The sequence below is a fragment of the Ceratotherium simum genome, chromosome 15, assembly GCF_057802395.1.
Source record: "Ceratotherium simum simum isolate JZ-2026a chromosome 15, ASM5780239v1, whole genome shotgun sequence".
In the NCBI taxonomy this organism is placed as follows: Eukaryota; Metazoa; Chordata; class Mammalia; order Perissodactyla; family Rhinocerotidae; genus Ceratotherium; species Ceratotherium simum.
The window spans coordinates 11,797,418-11,814,865 of record NC_141914.1 but is presented as its reverse complement, the minus strand read 5'-3'; the positions used below and the strand labels follow the sequence as shown (position 1 = coordinate 11,814,865).

At 35.4% G+C, this 17,448-nt stretch overlaps 1 protein-coding gene across 1 annotated transcript in view; it reads left to right on the top strand.

The window, feature by feature from the left end:
* CIP2A (cellular inhibitor of PP2A) overlaps window positions 1-6,723 on the top strand; it is a 39,684-nt gene extending 32,961 nt beyond the window's left edge. The window contains exon 21 of the mRNA XM_004436599.3: window positions 779-6,723. Coding sequence (XP_004436656.1) covers window positions 779-949 — 171 coding nt within the window. The 3' untranslated portion in view covers window positions 950-6,723. The remainder of the gene's footprint in view (window positions 1-778) is intronic.
* Window positions 6,724-17,448: the final 10,725 nt, after the last annotated feature.

Sequence of the window (17,448 nt, the reverse complement as noted above, 5' to 3'; positions counted from 1 at the left end):
TCAGGTAGCTATGTATAGGGATATGGCTGCGTCTCTCTATTTATAGGGATGGTAATAATAATAACAGTAGTTCATACTTGTTTAGAACTTTATAATTTTAAAAGGACTCTTTGAAACATTTTTCTTAATCCTTCTCACTTTAACAAATATATTAACATATAAGTGTTAATAAATATTTTCAACTTACAACTGAAACTGAGCCTTGGATTAAGTTACTTGCTCAAAGTCAGTTACGTGGCTAAGTGGCACAGTAGACATGTGTTCTGAATCCAAGTCCCGTGCTCCTTCTGCATCCATGACCATGGTTGCTTGAGTGTGGTGGCCGTCAACAGTGCTTTCTGGCCTAGCTGCCACCAGGAAGAGGAAAACACACCAGGATTAAAAGAGTGTTTGAACAACTAGAGCATGTTGACAGAAGAGGCGTAAAATTTAATGCCACATTTACAGATTTCCTGATTTCGCTTTAATGTGGTTTTCTTAATAGTAATTCTAAATAGTGATATGTAGTACTTTCTGTAAAATTTCAGCTGCTAGCATTGACTTAAAAAGTCAAAGCTAATGTATCTTTCCAACTGGTATTATATTGTCTAATGATTACTTATCTTAAACTTACTATATAATTTAGTTAACTAAAATATAATACATATTTGTAATGTGTCTTTTGAAATGGTTGTCTTACAAATAAAAAATAAGGATATCTTAAAATATCTGTGAAGAGAAAACGTGCTAAGTTGTTTGTTTTCCTCAATTCCTCCCCCCTCGCACCCCGATTCCTTAGGCTTCCTCCCTAGAGGTTCAAAAGGCCCAATTAGAAGGTCGTTTGGAAGAGAAAGAGTCGCTGGTGAAACTTCAGCAAGAGGAGTTGAGCAAACACTCTCATATGATAGCCATGATCCACAGCTTAAGTGGTGGGAAAATAAGTCCAGAAACTGTGAATCTCAGTATATAGACATTACATATTTATCTACTGGGGGAGGTGGGTTGGGAAGGTAATTTGTGACTCTAAAACAATAGTGAATTATTATCTAATTATTAATTTAGTAAAGAACCTGATCTGATACATGTTTTTATTTGGTCTTAAAGTTTTACTTCCTGTTTCTGGCTTTTATTGCTTAAAGCTTTCTTTAAGGTTCTTTCATTAAAATATTCTTCTTAACCTTCATTATTATTTCTTCTAAGATATTTTCTTTTTGTTTAGTTACTTTCTACTCTTCTGCTTGTTTAATTTACTCTCATTTGTAATTATTTAGATTTTAAAGTCAAATTTTCTTGATATAACAATCCTAAAGATTAATAAATTGAAAATACAATTATTAGTAAAAAGAGAGAAGGCATGGTATTGCCAGAGAAGTTCTTCTCTAAAGTAGCACAAAAGAAAATATTGAATTTAAAGTAATTTTATTACTGCATTTAAAATGCAGTAAGATATGTGGTATAAGTTCTAAATTTGAAAAAAATGCAATGAATAGTTACAGAAATAATGTATAAAAATCAGAAAGTAGTTGATGTGTTAAATGACTACATTGTCACATAAAAAACTATAACAACTTTTAGAATTATTTATGAGCCTCGCTTTAGTTTTGCTCTTTTTAAAATGTTGCATGCTGGCCTACCCATATCATTTTCAATCAGTCATGAATTTCTTATGATTTACAAAAGAATAACTTGGATTCTATCCCTACTACAAATTCAAAAATTTACTGTTTGTTGTTAATTCTGATGTAAATTGCATTTAATGTATTGTCTTTCATTTAAATAGTTTTTAGTTGTGCCATTTAATTTTAAAGCGTACGTTAAATATCCTTATTCATGTATTTCTTTAATACAAGGGAATTTTTCATTACTCTTCACATGAATCACATGTTCTAAGTAGTATTTAAAAAGAGTTTCTATATCAATATTTTGGTTGATTTTATTGCTATACTATTACAACCATTAATTTTACCTGGTGTTTTCTTTACTATTTATCTCTCTATTTGACTTAAGTGAACTTAGATTTACTTCTGTTTTTCAACCATAGTATATTTGAATTTATGTTTAGAAATTAAATGTTTTTGTAATTCACCAATTACATTAAATAATATCAAACTATAATAGTTTTATATATCTGTATACATTTTGTATAGTTCTGCAAATCTTAAAAAAGAGCATTATGCAGAGCAACACATTTTAAATTGCTACTTGTTCTATAAGGAATACATTTTATTTCTTTTTTGAAACTGCATGCATTTTCAATTTAATATGAAAAAAATATTTAAATGGATAGATATGACTGAAGAACAAAAGGCTCTGTAAAACAAAAAAGTTCTATAAAATAAATAAACAAACCAAAAGCTCTAGGGAAAATCAAACTGTCTTTACAGTTTAGACACTTAAGACACTGAGCTTAGCCCAGTGTTGTCCACTAGAACTTTCTGTGATGATGGAAATGTTCTGTATCTGTATTGTCCAGTATCATAGCCTTTAGCCACATGTGGCTGTTGAGCACTTAAAACATGGCTAGTGCAACTAAAGAATTGAATTTATAATTTTACTTAACTTTAATTTAAATTTTAATTGCCATCCTACTGGACAGTGCAGATCCACTCCATTCTTGTAAGCATGCATTTATTTAAACCGCTCAATTTGCCTATTTTTTTTTTTTTTTGTGAGGAAGATCAGCCCTGAGCTGACATCCCCGCTAATCCTCCTCTTTTTGCTGAGGAAGACTAGCTCTGAGCTAACATCTATTGCCAATCCTCCTTCTTTTTTTTTTTTTCCCCCCAAAGCCCCAGTAGATAGTTGTATGTCATAGTCGCACATCCTTCTAGTTGCTGTATGTGGGATGCGGCCTCAGCATGGCCGGAGAAGCAGTGCGTCCGTGAGCGCCAGAGATCCGAACCCGGGCCACCAGTAGCGGAGCGCGTGCACTTAGCCGCTAAGCCACGGGGCCGGCCCAATTTGCCTATTCTTAAAAGACTATATAGGCACAGACTCCATATATTTTTTAGCCGCCTTTTTTTAATACAGCAATTTTAACCTGTTATTCGTAATCTCTTCTCTCTGAAGAGGAAACCAAACTTTAGCTTTAGAGGTGAGTACTAATCATCATCCTTCTTTACTTCTATTTTTCCTAGTCTTTCTGTCTCTTGTAGCGTCTTTCATATTGTTCCTGTTGTTTTTATTACCCTTAGTACATTGGGTACTGTTTTTTGTTTTTGTTTTTTGGTTCTGTGTATCTCAGATTAAAAAAACTGTTAGAGACATAGGAGATTCTGTCTTGAGTTAGGACTGTTAGTTTGGTGAAAATGTGTTTGAATTTCAGCTTCTACCTGAAGCTCATTCACATATGTTACAGGTACCCCTAATCAAGATATATTCCCTCAAACTCATAACTTTATTTCAATTTGATTCTTTCTTTTCATCTTTTCAAATGATTATGAATTGTGTTTACAACTTTGCTTTTGATTTACCTACTGTTGGACCAAACACATGTCCTGTTTGTGACTTAATTCCTGTACAGGAGCCAGCAAACATTTTCTGTAAAGGGCCAGGTGGTAAACATTACAGGCTTTGTGAGACGTACGGTCTCTGTCACAACTGCTCAACTCTGCAGTTGTAGCATGAAACCCGCAGTGGACAGTACATAACCAGTGGGCATGGCTGTGTTCCAGTAAAACTCTATTTACAAAAGCAGTCTAAGCTTCACTACTGGATGTTATATCCTGCTGCTTAATTGACCCTTTTGTCCTTAAGAAATGTGTCTCTTTGTCTTTGGTAGTCTTTGTCTTGAGGTCTGTTTTATTTGATATTAATATAGCCACTCCACCCTTTTTATATTTTCTGTTGGGGTGGTACATCTTTTTCTATCAATTTACTTTTAACCTGTGTCTTTATGTATAAAACTCATGACTCGTAGACAGTATATAGATGGGTCTTGCTTTTTTATCTGTTTTGACAAATAAGTCCCTAACTTTCACAGTCCACTTGGAGTTAATATTGTACTGCTTAATATAAAATATGGAAACCTTGCAACTATGTCAGTCCATTTATCCTCTCCTCATTTTTTACGCTATAGTTGATACGTATGTCTATATACATTACTGAGCCCCAAAACAGTGTTCTAGTTTTTGCTTTAAACGATTATATGGAAATACCCTGGCTCTCAGCATCATAATATATTTACCTATCTGCATGCAGTGATATACACCAACTAATGTCTTCATTGTAACATTACTATTTTTCCCTTTGGAAATAATAAGTAACTTGTGGGAAGCTACTGCATATGTCTTATTTCTTACAACTCTCACTCACTAGTTTTAGCATCCGTTGATAATTATAACTCTGATGGTTGCCAAATGGTTATTTTCTTTTACTTTTTAATGGGAGAAAATTGAACTTTTTGGTAATATGATATACTGGGAATGGCAATCTAAATTGCATCATTTATTACATCATTGACAAAATTAAAATATGTACTTAGAGTTTTGCAGTTAATAGAGGATGTACTTTTTTGTGTACATATTCTCACAAGCTAAGAATTTGAGATTTGCTTTCTGTAATTTAAGAAAATAAATAATAGGTATGTTAAGCATATTGAATATTTTTTCAAACTACAGGACCCTTTGGATATTATTTTCCTTCGCAAACCCCCTAATTTTAAAATTGCTCATTTAAATCATAGGATTCTATTTGTTTTGGTCACTTGCTTTGGCTCTCTCAATGATCCCCAATAAATGTTAAATGCGTATTACCCATAATGATAAATAAGTCTTTTGGATTAAGAAACTAATTGTATATTTTCAACATTCGCTGAGCTGACATTTAAGATAATTTTTTAAAAAATTTTCAAATGAACAAGTAAATAATGACCTATGCCTTTAAAAGGTGGATGGTTTATTTAATTTTTGTAATGTGGATAGTGAGCCTGATAAGTGCTTGAAATTGTATGCCTCTGTAATCCATAAATTGAGAGGAAACATGAAAAGCAAAAAATTGTGAGTTTCTTTGAATCTGCAAATCACTTTGAAATCATACACAATCTTACTCTCTTCAGCATTTTGTACCTAATTGACTTTCTTTCTGTCATGTAAAGACTGTGAGGCCTGTTTTGTTTATGCTTGCGTTCATCTAAGCATTTCAGAAATACCCTAGAGAAAACTTATCACCATGAATGAGAGGTACCATAAATCTCAGAACCCAGCTTTTTTGCTCGTTGAGCTACAAATAGCCCTTCATAAAGGTCATTAAATATGAGGATAAGTATCTTTCCTCCCAACTAAATGCACTTTTTTAGTTATCTAATTCCCCAAGGACCCAGTGTTTATATGCTCTTGGTATCTCAAAAAGAGATGGATAATCCTAGGCTACATAGCAAAGGGTTTTTTATGTAAGGTCCAGCCAGTGCTGCATAAGAGAATGACATTTTCAAAGTCAGTAGAGTAGCTCGAGTTATAGTTTCATTATGTTATTAAAAACTAATTTTCCACTAAGTAGCTGAGCGTTTGGCAGGGATTTAGTAGTGAACATGATTCTGCCTCTCTGTTACATTATCTGCACTGTTATTCCACGAGTTATATTTCATCTCACTTATCTCAAAGAGCCAAAAGATACAGTGTATTAGAGTAGCCTTGTGCTTTTCTCAAACTTCAAGTGAAAAGGCTTATGATTAACCCTAGGAAAAGAGAACACTGTTCATGTTCAATTAGGCAGCGTTTTCATTTACCCACAAATAAAGACAATACTAGTATTAACTACTACAGACTAATTTGTATAAAACCCACAGTTAATCAGAGCATGTTAGAACTGAAAGGATTCTTAAAGAACAGTGAGCCCAGACCCCTTGTGTTTCAAAAAGATATTGAAACGCTATATTGCATTTTCGGAAAAGAGGTCCCACAATGCAAAAACATATTGACATATGATTAAAAAATAAATATGTATTATAGGCAATTGCACTTTTAGGAATTCATCTTAAGGAAATAAGGATGTGCACTATGATTTAGGTCCAGTAATATTCATTGCAATGCTGTCTTTTGTGGCACAAAATTGGAAACAATCCATATATACAGTAAGAAGAGATTGGTTGATCAATGTAAAGTACAGTCATTCAATAGAATAATATGCAGCCTTTTAAAAAAGATATTGAAATATATAAGTACATGGAAAGAGATTCTTGGTGTGTTAAGTGGAAAAAAGCAAAACACCAAACTATTTGTAAACAATGATTCATGTATCTGTATATCTTTAAAGATATATAGGTGTGTATAAATATGTATGCTAATATATATTATAAAGGGTTAACAGTGGTTGCCTCTGAGTAATGAAATTATGTTTGATTTTGTTGGTTTTCTTTTTGCATTCTAAAATTTTAAATAAATGTTACTTTAACTTTTTAAAACCATGTTTTAAAACATGAGTTTTGGGGGCTGGCCCTGTGGCAGAGTGGTTAGTTAGCTCTCTCCTTTGGCAGCCCGAGTTTGCAGGTTTGGATCCTGGGCGCAGACTTACACCACTCGTCAGCTATGATCTGGTGGCGACCCAGATACAAAATAGAGGAAGATGAGCACAGATGTTAGTTCAGGGCGAATCTTCCTCAGCAAAAAAAAAAATGAGTTTTGTAACTACATCTAAATTTAATTTCTGGCTCTACCTAAGGAAAGTTTCATCTGTAAAATGAGGATAATACATACCTTACAGTATTGTTAATATTTTTTTAAAAATGCAAATAAAAAATGAAATGGCTTTTCATAGTTTTTCAGTAAGTCTCTATCTCCCTTTTGGAAGGGGAATGAAATAGAAACCTTTCTTTCTTTTGTCTTTGGTTTCTTATTTCCCCTCATCAAACCTGTGCCCAAGGTTTCATTGTAGAAAGTAAAATTAACATTTTCAAGAGTGGCATAGGGTGGAGAGGTTAGTGCTAGGAGTTAAGTCTTCAAAGTGTTCTTGTCTACAACTGGGGTGACAGTTGCATTGACTCAAGCTAGTCTAGGTTGCTCTCCTACTTAATTTATTTCTGTTAAGTAGCCGTTCTAAGCCGTATTAAGTAAACATTTTGAAAGAAGCATTTTTCGTACTTTAAATCAGCCTTCTCTTGAGTGTCATAGCCTTTCCAACTGATGAATGTACCTACAGAATTCATTATGAAGTTGTACGTGGTTATTTCTTTAGTTTCCTGGAAGAGATTATGAGGAAAAAGCACAGTTGAGAAAAGTTTGCCAAATTTTAATAACAAAACATCATGTCTAGGACTTTGATCCTGTTCTATTCCTAGCTCTTTCGACAGATTTGTGGACACTAAGAGCAAACAAGCCTTAAATAGGTACTTGACTGCTTAACAAATATTACATATTTGTAATAGCCTCATTTATTTTCCACTTAATATAAATTAGTTTTCCTATTCTATGTTAATGTTTCTATTTAGAAATGTCATTTCGTATTAGCCTCTTTTAAAAAGTCCAGAAATGTTTAGGGCCATGTATCTCAAAGTAAAGATTTATGCGTTGTGTTTACAGAAATAATATAAGCATTTAGTTGTAATATCAAGGAAAGGTTACAAGAATATTGGAAATTTGCATAGAATCAAGAAGAGAGATAATATGGTAATAGATGTTTGAGGCTGGCTGTGTAATAAAAATACTTTAAGCGAGTAAGCAAGGTCACCCTGAACGGTTTAGTCTGAGTGGCATTTCCTGCAAATACCCTTGAGATTAGACTAATTGAAGCTATGACTTGAATTGCTGCTCTCTCTGAGCTACTAATCTGAATAAGAGACTCGAGTTATTGATGTTGTGGATTGATCCAAGTAGTAAAATGTCTCATTTGCTCTGATGCTTGGGTGGGTATTTAACTTCTGATCATTCTGCTGATATTTACAGGTGCTGTGTTTCTTTTTAAGGTTAGTTCAGTGATTGCATATTAATCAAATGTGTTTATGTCCCTTTTGGATCTGTCCCATGTGGTGGGCAGTAGTATCACCTTAATTTTAAAAACTATAAGTGAGAGTCTCTATTTGGGGAAGGGAATGGGGGATAAGGAATAGATTATATAAGCACATGGTGCAAAATTCAAACCTGAAGAAAAGATACGTGAACTTCCAGTTTCTGCTCCAACATGTAAAGAGCTTGGAAGTTGTCTCTCCCACCTTCACAACAAGTAAAAAGCTGAACAAACTGAAAAATCAATGACTTTTCTTAGATCCTTCAGAGAATTGAGGTCACAGGACTAAACACCACCTCGAAAACTGGAGAGGTGGATGAATGTAAACAATATAGATCAACTTACCTGGAGTACAAGCGTGGTAGGAACACTTGAACTTTGACAAATCGCTAGAGGCTGTGTGAGCTAGCTTGAGAGTTATAAACTCCTGGGAGCCCCTGATCTTGTACACTTTCCTAAGTTTTACCTCTGGGAGCCTCACCAGGTTCCATAGTGAAGATCAGAGAAAATTCCCCTCGTGTTTGGCCAGGGGGAGAGGAAAAAGTAACCCTTTTAAAATAAGCCCAGAGCATTCTCTGTAACAGAGGCTTACCCAGAAGGGGAAAAACTCTGGAGCCTTATCAGACCTCAGGGAAGGGAAATTACCCAACTGCAGTCTCATCTAGCCTTGAAGTCTCACCTAAGGGAGAAAAAAAAGGTAAGAAGCACTTGTAAAGGTTACAGCCCAGAGGTGCAGGCCCACTAAATGAAAGAGTGGTCATCACTATTGATCCCATGAATATGAGAAGGATAATAAAGGAACATTATGAACATCTCTATGCCCACAAATTCGATAACTTTGAGATAAAATGGACCAATTTCTTGAAAGACACAAGCTACTAAAATTCACAAGGAGAAATGGATAATCTGAAAGGACTATTTCTATTAAATTAGATCAATGATCACTAACTTTCCAAAACAGAAAGCATCAGGCCAAGATGGTTTCACTGGTGAATTCTACCAAACATTTAAGAGAAATGATACAAATTCTCCACAATCTCTTCCAGAAAATAGAAGCAGAGTAATCGCTTCCTATCATTCTATGAGGCAACCATTACCCTATTACCCAAACCAGACAGACATTATCCAATATTAACCAATATCTCATGAACATAGGCACAAAAATCCTCAACAAAAATTAGCAAATTGAATCCAACAGTGTATAAGAAGAATTATGGGGCCAGCCCAGTGGTGTAGTGGTCAAGTTCGCATGCTCTGCTTAGGAGGCCCAGGGTTTGCATGTTCGGATCCCGGGCGCAGACCTACACACTGCTTATCAAGCCATGCTGTGGCAGCATCCCATGAAAAGTAGAGGAAGATGGGCATGGATGTTAGCTCAGGGCCAATCTTTCTCACAAGAAAAAAAGAAAAGAAAAAGAATTATAAACCACAACCAAGTGTGATTTAATAGGTAAACTGTTACATCCATACAATGGAATATTGTTCAGCAATAAGAAGAAATGAGCTATCAAGCCATGAAAAGACATGGAGGAAACTTAAATGCATATTGCTAAGTGAAGGAAGCCAGTCTGAGAAGTCTACATACTGTATGATTCCAATTATATGACCTGGGAAAGTCAAAACTACAACAGTGAAAACAGTGGTTGCCGGAGGTAGGGAAGAGGATAGCAGGGAGGACGAATAAATAGGTGGAACATAAGGGGATTTTTAGGACAATGAAACTATTTCATGTGATTCTGTAATGGTGGGTATGTGACATTCATTTGTCAAAATCCATGGGACTCTGCAACAGAGAGTGAACCTTAATGTAAACTGTGGACTGTGGTTAATGTATCAATATTGGTGTGTTAATTGTAATAAATATACCATACTAATTCAAGGTGTAAATAATAGGGGTGTTAGGGGATGAGGTGTGTATATGGAACTCTAGCTGCTTAATTAGTCTCTCAATCTAAAACTATACTAAAAAAATTGTCTATTTTTTTTTAAATGTAAAAAAGAAAAAAACATACATGGTGACAGTTATTCTTTTACCCCTCTTTTAGCCATCTAGTTTCCCTCCACAGAATCATTGACTTGTTACCAGTTTCTTTATGTAGCCTTAAAGAGATACGCAATACATACAAACATATATATGCATATATACGTTTTTGGTGGGTTGAAATGAAAACATTCTGTACATATTGTTCTCATCGCATGATATCTAGCAAAGCGTTCCTGGGTATCAGTACAAATGGTAAGCTTCTTGATCGTTTGACAGTTTCATCATATTCCACGGTTAGATATGCCATCGTTTATTCAACTCACATTAATGAAAAATTATTTTTTATCTTTTGCTATAATGAAGACTACTGTCCTTACACAGATGTCATTTGAAATAGAATTACTTGGTCCAAATGTACTTGCATTTTAAAATATCCTGCCAGCAATGTTTATTTCCCCACATCCTCATTTTATTGTAATCAAACTTTATCAACCATAATAGGGTTAAACTTGCCATGGTTGCCATACATGTAAAAATTACTTTTTTGTGCTTCCTTTTCTGTGAACTATTTAATCCCTTCCCAATTTTTCTCTTGGGTTATCCTTTTTTTTGGATTGCAAGCAATATTTAGTAAGTAAATGTTCCGAAACCTATGATAAAAATTGAAAATATTTTTTTGTTAGTCGACTGACTTTTGACTTTGTTTATGGTGTATTTTTTCAATGAAGAACTTTTTTCATTTTGAATTTATCTTTCCTAATTTTTGTTATTGCAGCTTGATAATGTCTTAATATTTTATAGAACTGATTTCTCCTCATTTTTTGAGAATTTTTCTGAGTATACTTGTTCATTTATTTGTTCCATATTATTTTAGAATCATCTTGTCTAATTAAAAAATGGTTGACACTTTTATTTGGATAATGTTAGATTTATAGATTAGAGAGACTTGACATCTCTATAATATTAAATTATCTTTTCTAAAACATGTATGCCTTTGCGTGGGTTCAAGATTTTTATGATCTTCAGTAATTGTTTGTAGTTTTTGTATATTGTTAGATTTTAGCTTTTTTTGTCATCTTCTTATCCATTATATTTTCTGATTAAAAAAATATATATGCGTGAAGGCTATTGATTTCTATAAGCAGTTTTATATTTTATACCCAAACCATTACTGAATTTACCTGAAAGAATCCAAGAGAATCACCTAAAGAACTACTATAAATAAACCATTTATATCATCTATAAGTAAGAAAAATTTTACATCCTCATTTCCAAGTTTTAAATCATATATTTCTTTGTCTTATCCACATCAATTTTTTAAAAATATGGTGATAAAAAACTTCTTTATTCATTCCTGGCTTTAATGGAAATACCTCTAGTATTTTCCTCTTAAGCGTGAGGCTAACTTTTGAGTTAAGATATATGTGTTTTAATGTGTTAGTTAAGCATTTCTATTTCATTAAGAATTTTTATTAAAACTGAGAAATAGTTTGTATCAAAATGGATATGAAATTTTATAGTTTTTTCTATGAAAGATAATGTGACTTCTCTTTTTATTTATTAATATATTTCAGTCATTATAAGCTATTTTGTGCTGCTGTAGTCAATAACCTCAAATTCTCAGTAGCTTGAAACAACATAGTTTATTTTTTGCTCGCGCTATACGTCGGAAGCATCCATGTCTTCCTCACCCCCGGCCCCGGGCTCCTGGAGCAGCCGTCATCTGGAGCATTGCGGGTTGCCATTGTGGATGGAAAGGGAGCACGGCCAGTTGGCCACTGTGTTTTAAACTTTCCGCCTGGAAGTGACGCACATCCCCCTGGCTCTCCCTTTCCTGACCAGTGGAGATCACTCAGCCGCGGGCACTGCAAGAAGAGAGGGAGGAGAAGTCCTGCCACGCGCCCTGGAGAAGAATGCGAAATATTTGGTCCACGTGTGATAAAATATATTAATATCTTCCTTAATTTTAATGATCCCTAAATTTCTGAGATACTTAATCGTGGAAAAGTTTGAATGTGTTAATGAATTCTGTTTGGTAGCATTTTTTTTAGAATTTTTGCAATGACAGTCGTAAGTGAGATGGTTTGTAGTTTGTGTTTGTGTGTGCAGTCTTTGTCAGGATTTGGTGTCATTATTCTAGCTTAATAAAAGAATTTTAAGAATGTTTCACTTATTTTTTTATGCTCCTGTATAATTTAAGCAGAATAGGAGTTTCATGTTCCTTAAAGGTTTAGTAGAATTGACCTGTAAAACCATCTAGGTGTGATGCCTTTTTTTTTGGAGGGGAAGGGGTTAGTGCCATGATGGCTTTCTATATTGCTTCTATGTTAATTGGTTTGTTCAGATTTTTTTCTCTTTATTCTGAGTTGTTTAAATAATTTGTATTTTCCTTAAAAATATTTATTTTAATTCCAGGTCTTCAATTGTTTTACATATATTTGAACAAAGAAGTATCCTGATATACTTTGAATTTACTCTACATCTGTAATTATAACCCAGTTATCTTTTCCTGTGTTATATATTTGGTCTCTTCACTGTTTATTCTGCTTTGGATAAACCAGAAGTTTATCTATTAATATATTTCAAAGAACCAGCCCCTGAATGTATTTATTACTTCTATCATTTTTCTTTTTATTAGTATGTAATTTCTCACTTTATTTTTAAAAATTTTAATTGTGAAGAATATACACATGTAGAAAAGTGCACAAAACATTACATGTTATTCCAAGATATATAAAAAAGCAAAACACCAGTGAAGCACTACCCAAGTTGAAAGTCCACCTCATGCCCCTTTTCAATCTCTATCCTCCCCTCCTCCTCAAAAGTAAGAACTATAGTGCTAACACTACAGTTTAGTTTTACCTATTTTAAACGTTATAAATAGAGTCACCAAGTGTGTATTTATTTGTATCTTTCTTCTTTCATTCAACATTATGAGATCTTTTTTAAAATTTCATTTTCTAAATTCGTACCTGTTATATTAAAACACAGTTGATTTTTGTATTTTAACCTTGTATTCAGCGAACTTGCTGAACTCATAATTTATCTAAATTTATTTAAAAAGAGTATAATTTACTCTTGAATTTTTATATACACATATTGTCCACAAAAAAAGGACAGTTTTCTTTCTTTCCAGCCTTTATATTTTTCATTTCTCTTTGTCACTTTATTGTCACTTTCCTTTTAAGACCTCCAATAAAATGTTACATTGAATGGAAATTTTTATCTCCTTCCCAATCTTGAAGAATATGATGTTAACATTTCACCATTAAGTATGATTGGTCTAAGTGTTTTTTAGAAATGCTTTATGAGATTAAAGAGTTTCTATTTTTTGTTTAAAAGAATTTAAAATTTTTATCAATTGCTTTCTATGCAAGGGATATAAGTAGCATAGGCTCCTCTTTTCCCATTGATCCAGCAGAATTTGAGCTTCCTGTTCCTGCAAACTTAGTTGGATTTGAGTTTCTGGTTCTCAGAGTAAAATTCTTTCCCCAAGGGATACACAAATGTTCTATTAAACTGAGAGTTGAGACTGGCACCTGGCAACTTAGAGCTTCTAATGCCAATGAACCATCAAGAAAAGAAAGGGTACTCTACTGGCTGAGATGAATGATCGTGCACAAGACACAGTGGAGGCAGGGAGGACATGTCTGGAACACAGGAGAGCCTCTGGGGTGCTTCTCAGTGCTATGTCGATGATAAAAGTTAATGGAAAACTACGTTAACTGCTAATGACCCAGACCTTTTAGGAAAGAGTTTGCATCACTCCAGCAGGCAACAAACTGACGAGCTGAAGGTTCACTAAAGGCAAGGGGATGTGGAATGAGTAGTGGCTAGAAGGAAGTTAGAAATACCAGCAATGACCACATGTGCATTTACAAAAACAAGGACTCTAGTAGTGACGAGTATTTCATCACAACTTAGAAATGAGTGTATGTATTATTTTCTTTCAATTTCAGTTCTTTTTCTTTGTTTTTCTCCCATCTTCCATTCCTCTGTTATCTATCAGATGTGTTAAGATAGCCTGGCATTTAGGTTACAGGATATCAAAGGGGTAGAGTGATTCAGCCCAAAGAGGAATGGACATCACCCGTGACTGAGGTGACATGGAATTGTGCGTCCTCTGGAGAGAGGTATGTTTTGGTTGTACAGGGAGAGATGAGTCATTTTAAGGGAAGCATGATTTTGCTATTGTCTTTATGAGGAAGTCAGTACGGCTGGAACTATGTATCCCAGAACCCCTTTTTAAGGCTTGGGACTAGAGTTAGTCAAGAGAGAAACTGCAGAAGATTTGGAAGGCAGAAACAAAGCAGCCGTCATTACTTTCCGAAGGTTACCATGGTTAAGTGTGGTGAGAGAAAGATGCAGAGAAACCAGGGGATTCTGGGTCATCTTCACTCTCTCCTGCTCTGAGTGCAGCTGTTCCCCCGCCTGCCAGTCCTGACCCACAGACCTCAGGCTCGTCGCCAGACATGGGGCAGCAGCTTTCTGTAGATCACCAGCTTTCCCGCACAGTCTTCCTCTGGCAGCTGCCCATATTTTCAAGCTCCCCACTTCCTTCAGTGCTTCAGGATGTTGGCGAGTAGCTAGCCTCTAATCCTCCAGCCTCCTCTTTGGGGAGGACCACCTTCTTCCACACTGTTCCACTTGTTCCTATAATCCATCCCTTATCCCATGGTACTCATAATGGTTCTGCTTTCCTGATGGAACCCTGACTATTACACTCATATGCCTTTCTACCTCCAGAAATTATTTGTGATCCCTCTGACATTTTAATTTTATTTTGTTAGATATTATTCATGTATTCCACATAGGTTGTAGATTGCAGAGAAATGTCTCCCTCTGATTTTACTCTCTTTGTTAGAGGTTTGGAGGAGCTGTTGTGCACCCTCCCTTCTCTCTGGGTTGTATTTAATTAAGAACAAACAAAAACGCCAGGCAGGAGTCAAAATACAGATTTAGCTAAATGGAAAAGCTGAATTTCAGAAATTGGCAAGCCAGCCTCCTTCTTATCCCAATTTAAATTTTCCCATTCAGTCATCAAGGAGAAAACAGTAGATGTCTCCTTACTCTGAGGAGGGCTGTCAGGTGTATTTACCACAAGGGAGAATAACTGAGGAGAATATGCTTCACTTAGGGACAGACGGGTCCAAGAGAAAGAGAGATGGATCTGCGCTGTTTCTAAACGGTAACCTGCCTCCAGGATGACGTAGTCATGGGTGTCAGTCTCTCCCAAGTTTCCCCAGGCAGATAAGTCCCTCCTCCCAGGAGGAGCAGGTGATGATTCCTGAGGAACCCCTCAAGTGTACATTCTAATATGGTGCCTTCTTCAGGTGTAGGGGAAGGCCCCTTATTGGAAATTTGGGGACATGGGTCTTGGAGTTCCACCTTGACACACTTCACTTGCCCTTGTGTCGCTCCTAGCTTAAAGATGCTCCTTGTAAATGCTTACTTTAGTTATGGCTACCTGGACTGACATCTCCTATTTATAGTTCTGTAGACAGTGTGACCCATCACCTGTGTCAACCTGTCCTTGCCTGGCTGAGTTCTTTCTTAAAGAACTATAAACTACAGTGTGGGAAAGCAAAATTCTATACTTGCCTTCCCATCATCCATTGATGCTAGGGGCTGTCCTGAGCCATGGTTCTATCCAGTGAGCTGTAGAAATCTGCTCAGTGGAGTACTCTTGAAAAGCTTCTATTTTTCTAATAAAAGGGGATAGACACATGTGTCACCAATCCTTTCCCTCCTTCTTCCTGTCTTGCACATGCAAGTGTCTACTAATGCTATTTGTTGAGGCAACAAAAACAACAAAGGGAATGTCATGCATATAAATAACCCTAACCAATTATTTTGAGTAGGGAGGGGGAAGTCTTGGCTAGCAGATACTTATGTCAGATTTGGATGTTTTTTGCCTGTCTGTCTTATTAAATATAAGGCTATCTAATAAGTCTGAACTGTTAATATTTTTTCTCAACATGCTTACCTTAGTTACAAAAAACAAAAAAATTCATTACCTTTTTACTAGGCTTTCACGTTGTTAGTACCTTAGACAATGGTTCTTGGATTTCTGAGTGTACATCAAAATCACTTGGATAGCTTGTTAAAATGCAGATTGCTGGGATCCAGGAGACCCATCCTCAGTTTCTGATTCAGTGAGTCTGGGATGGGTCTAAGAATTTGCATTTCTAACATGTTCCCAGGTAATATTAATAGCACTGATCTGGGGATGACACTTTGAAATTTGCTGTTTTACAATATCAATGTTTGCTGTCTTCTTCCGAGTCTATTTTGAGGTAATAGACCCCAGTCGATGTCAGATGCTGTGAGGAGCCATTTTATGTTAAATTTTGATAAAGCAAGAAAGCTGAAGTGACTGAAATGCCAGAAAGACATCATCAAAAGTTGCCTTCTTGAAAAGAAAATAGTGATGTTGTCTTCTCACCTTGGTTTAATGATTGCTTATACCAATCTCTTTAAATTTTAGAAACAATTTGTAAAGAGGACAATTAGTAAACAGTATGTGTTACCACGTGACTTTTTGATAAAAACTAAGAGAGAAAATTACACCAGTTTCCAGTTTAAGAGTAATTGAATGCTTCACTTTTTTTGAACTAATGGAAGACCAAATGATTTTAATTTAGTTTTGGATGTCATTAGCTTGATAGAGTGTTTATCAGGCATCCTTCTAAGGATAAACCTGTTGGAAGATAATGTATTATCAAATAGACTGGTATAATTTTCTATTTCCAAGATAAATGAATTAATGTGGCTGACATCGTGTTTTATCATCACATGCAATTGGAGTTTCCCGATGCATGCTTTGATGATTACTAGCATTCAGCATTCCTAAAGAACCTAGGCGTCTCATTAGTGTTCTGTTCCCGAGCAGTGTGATCATTTGTGCAGCAGCTAGAGAAGGATCACGTATTTCACAGGACTCCTTGGGTTAATAACAAGAAGTGACCCATGAATAGAAAGCAGGAATCTTTCAAAAATCTCTTCAAATTTACAAGTCTGTCTTGTTCAGAGTAAGTTTTTAAAAAAATGCTTACAGTAAAGATCGACTTCTAGAATCTCTCTTTACCACCAAATCTAGGAATGCATGATGTCTCTCCATCTGTAGATTAGTTACCACACAAAAAGGGGATTCTCTGCCCGATGTGCATAAAAAGGCTATTAGTACACCACCAGCTTTTGAGAAAAGAGAAGGCTTTATTGTGAGGTCGACCATCAAGGAGACAGGAGCCAAAGCTCTCAAATCTATCTCCCCAATCCAGGGCATGGGGCAAAATTTAAGAAGTTAGGGGGAACAGGCTGTTATGTGGAAGCACTGGCAGGGCAGGTTTTGATTGAAAGGCTTTAAACTTTTATGGTTTTAGGGTTTAAACTTTTCTAGACAACAGACCCCTCACTTCTGATAAGAGTCTGACTTTCAAGTTCCAGTCATGTCCTGGTTCTTTTGGTTCTGTGGCAGGGAGAATCTTTGGTTCCAGGTGTTATTTCAGATCAAGATTTTCTCCTCTGTGCATCCTCTGGCTATGTAA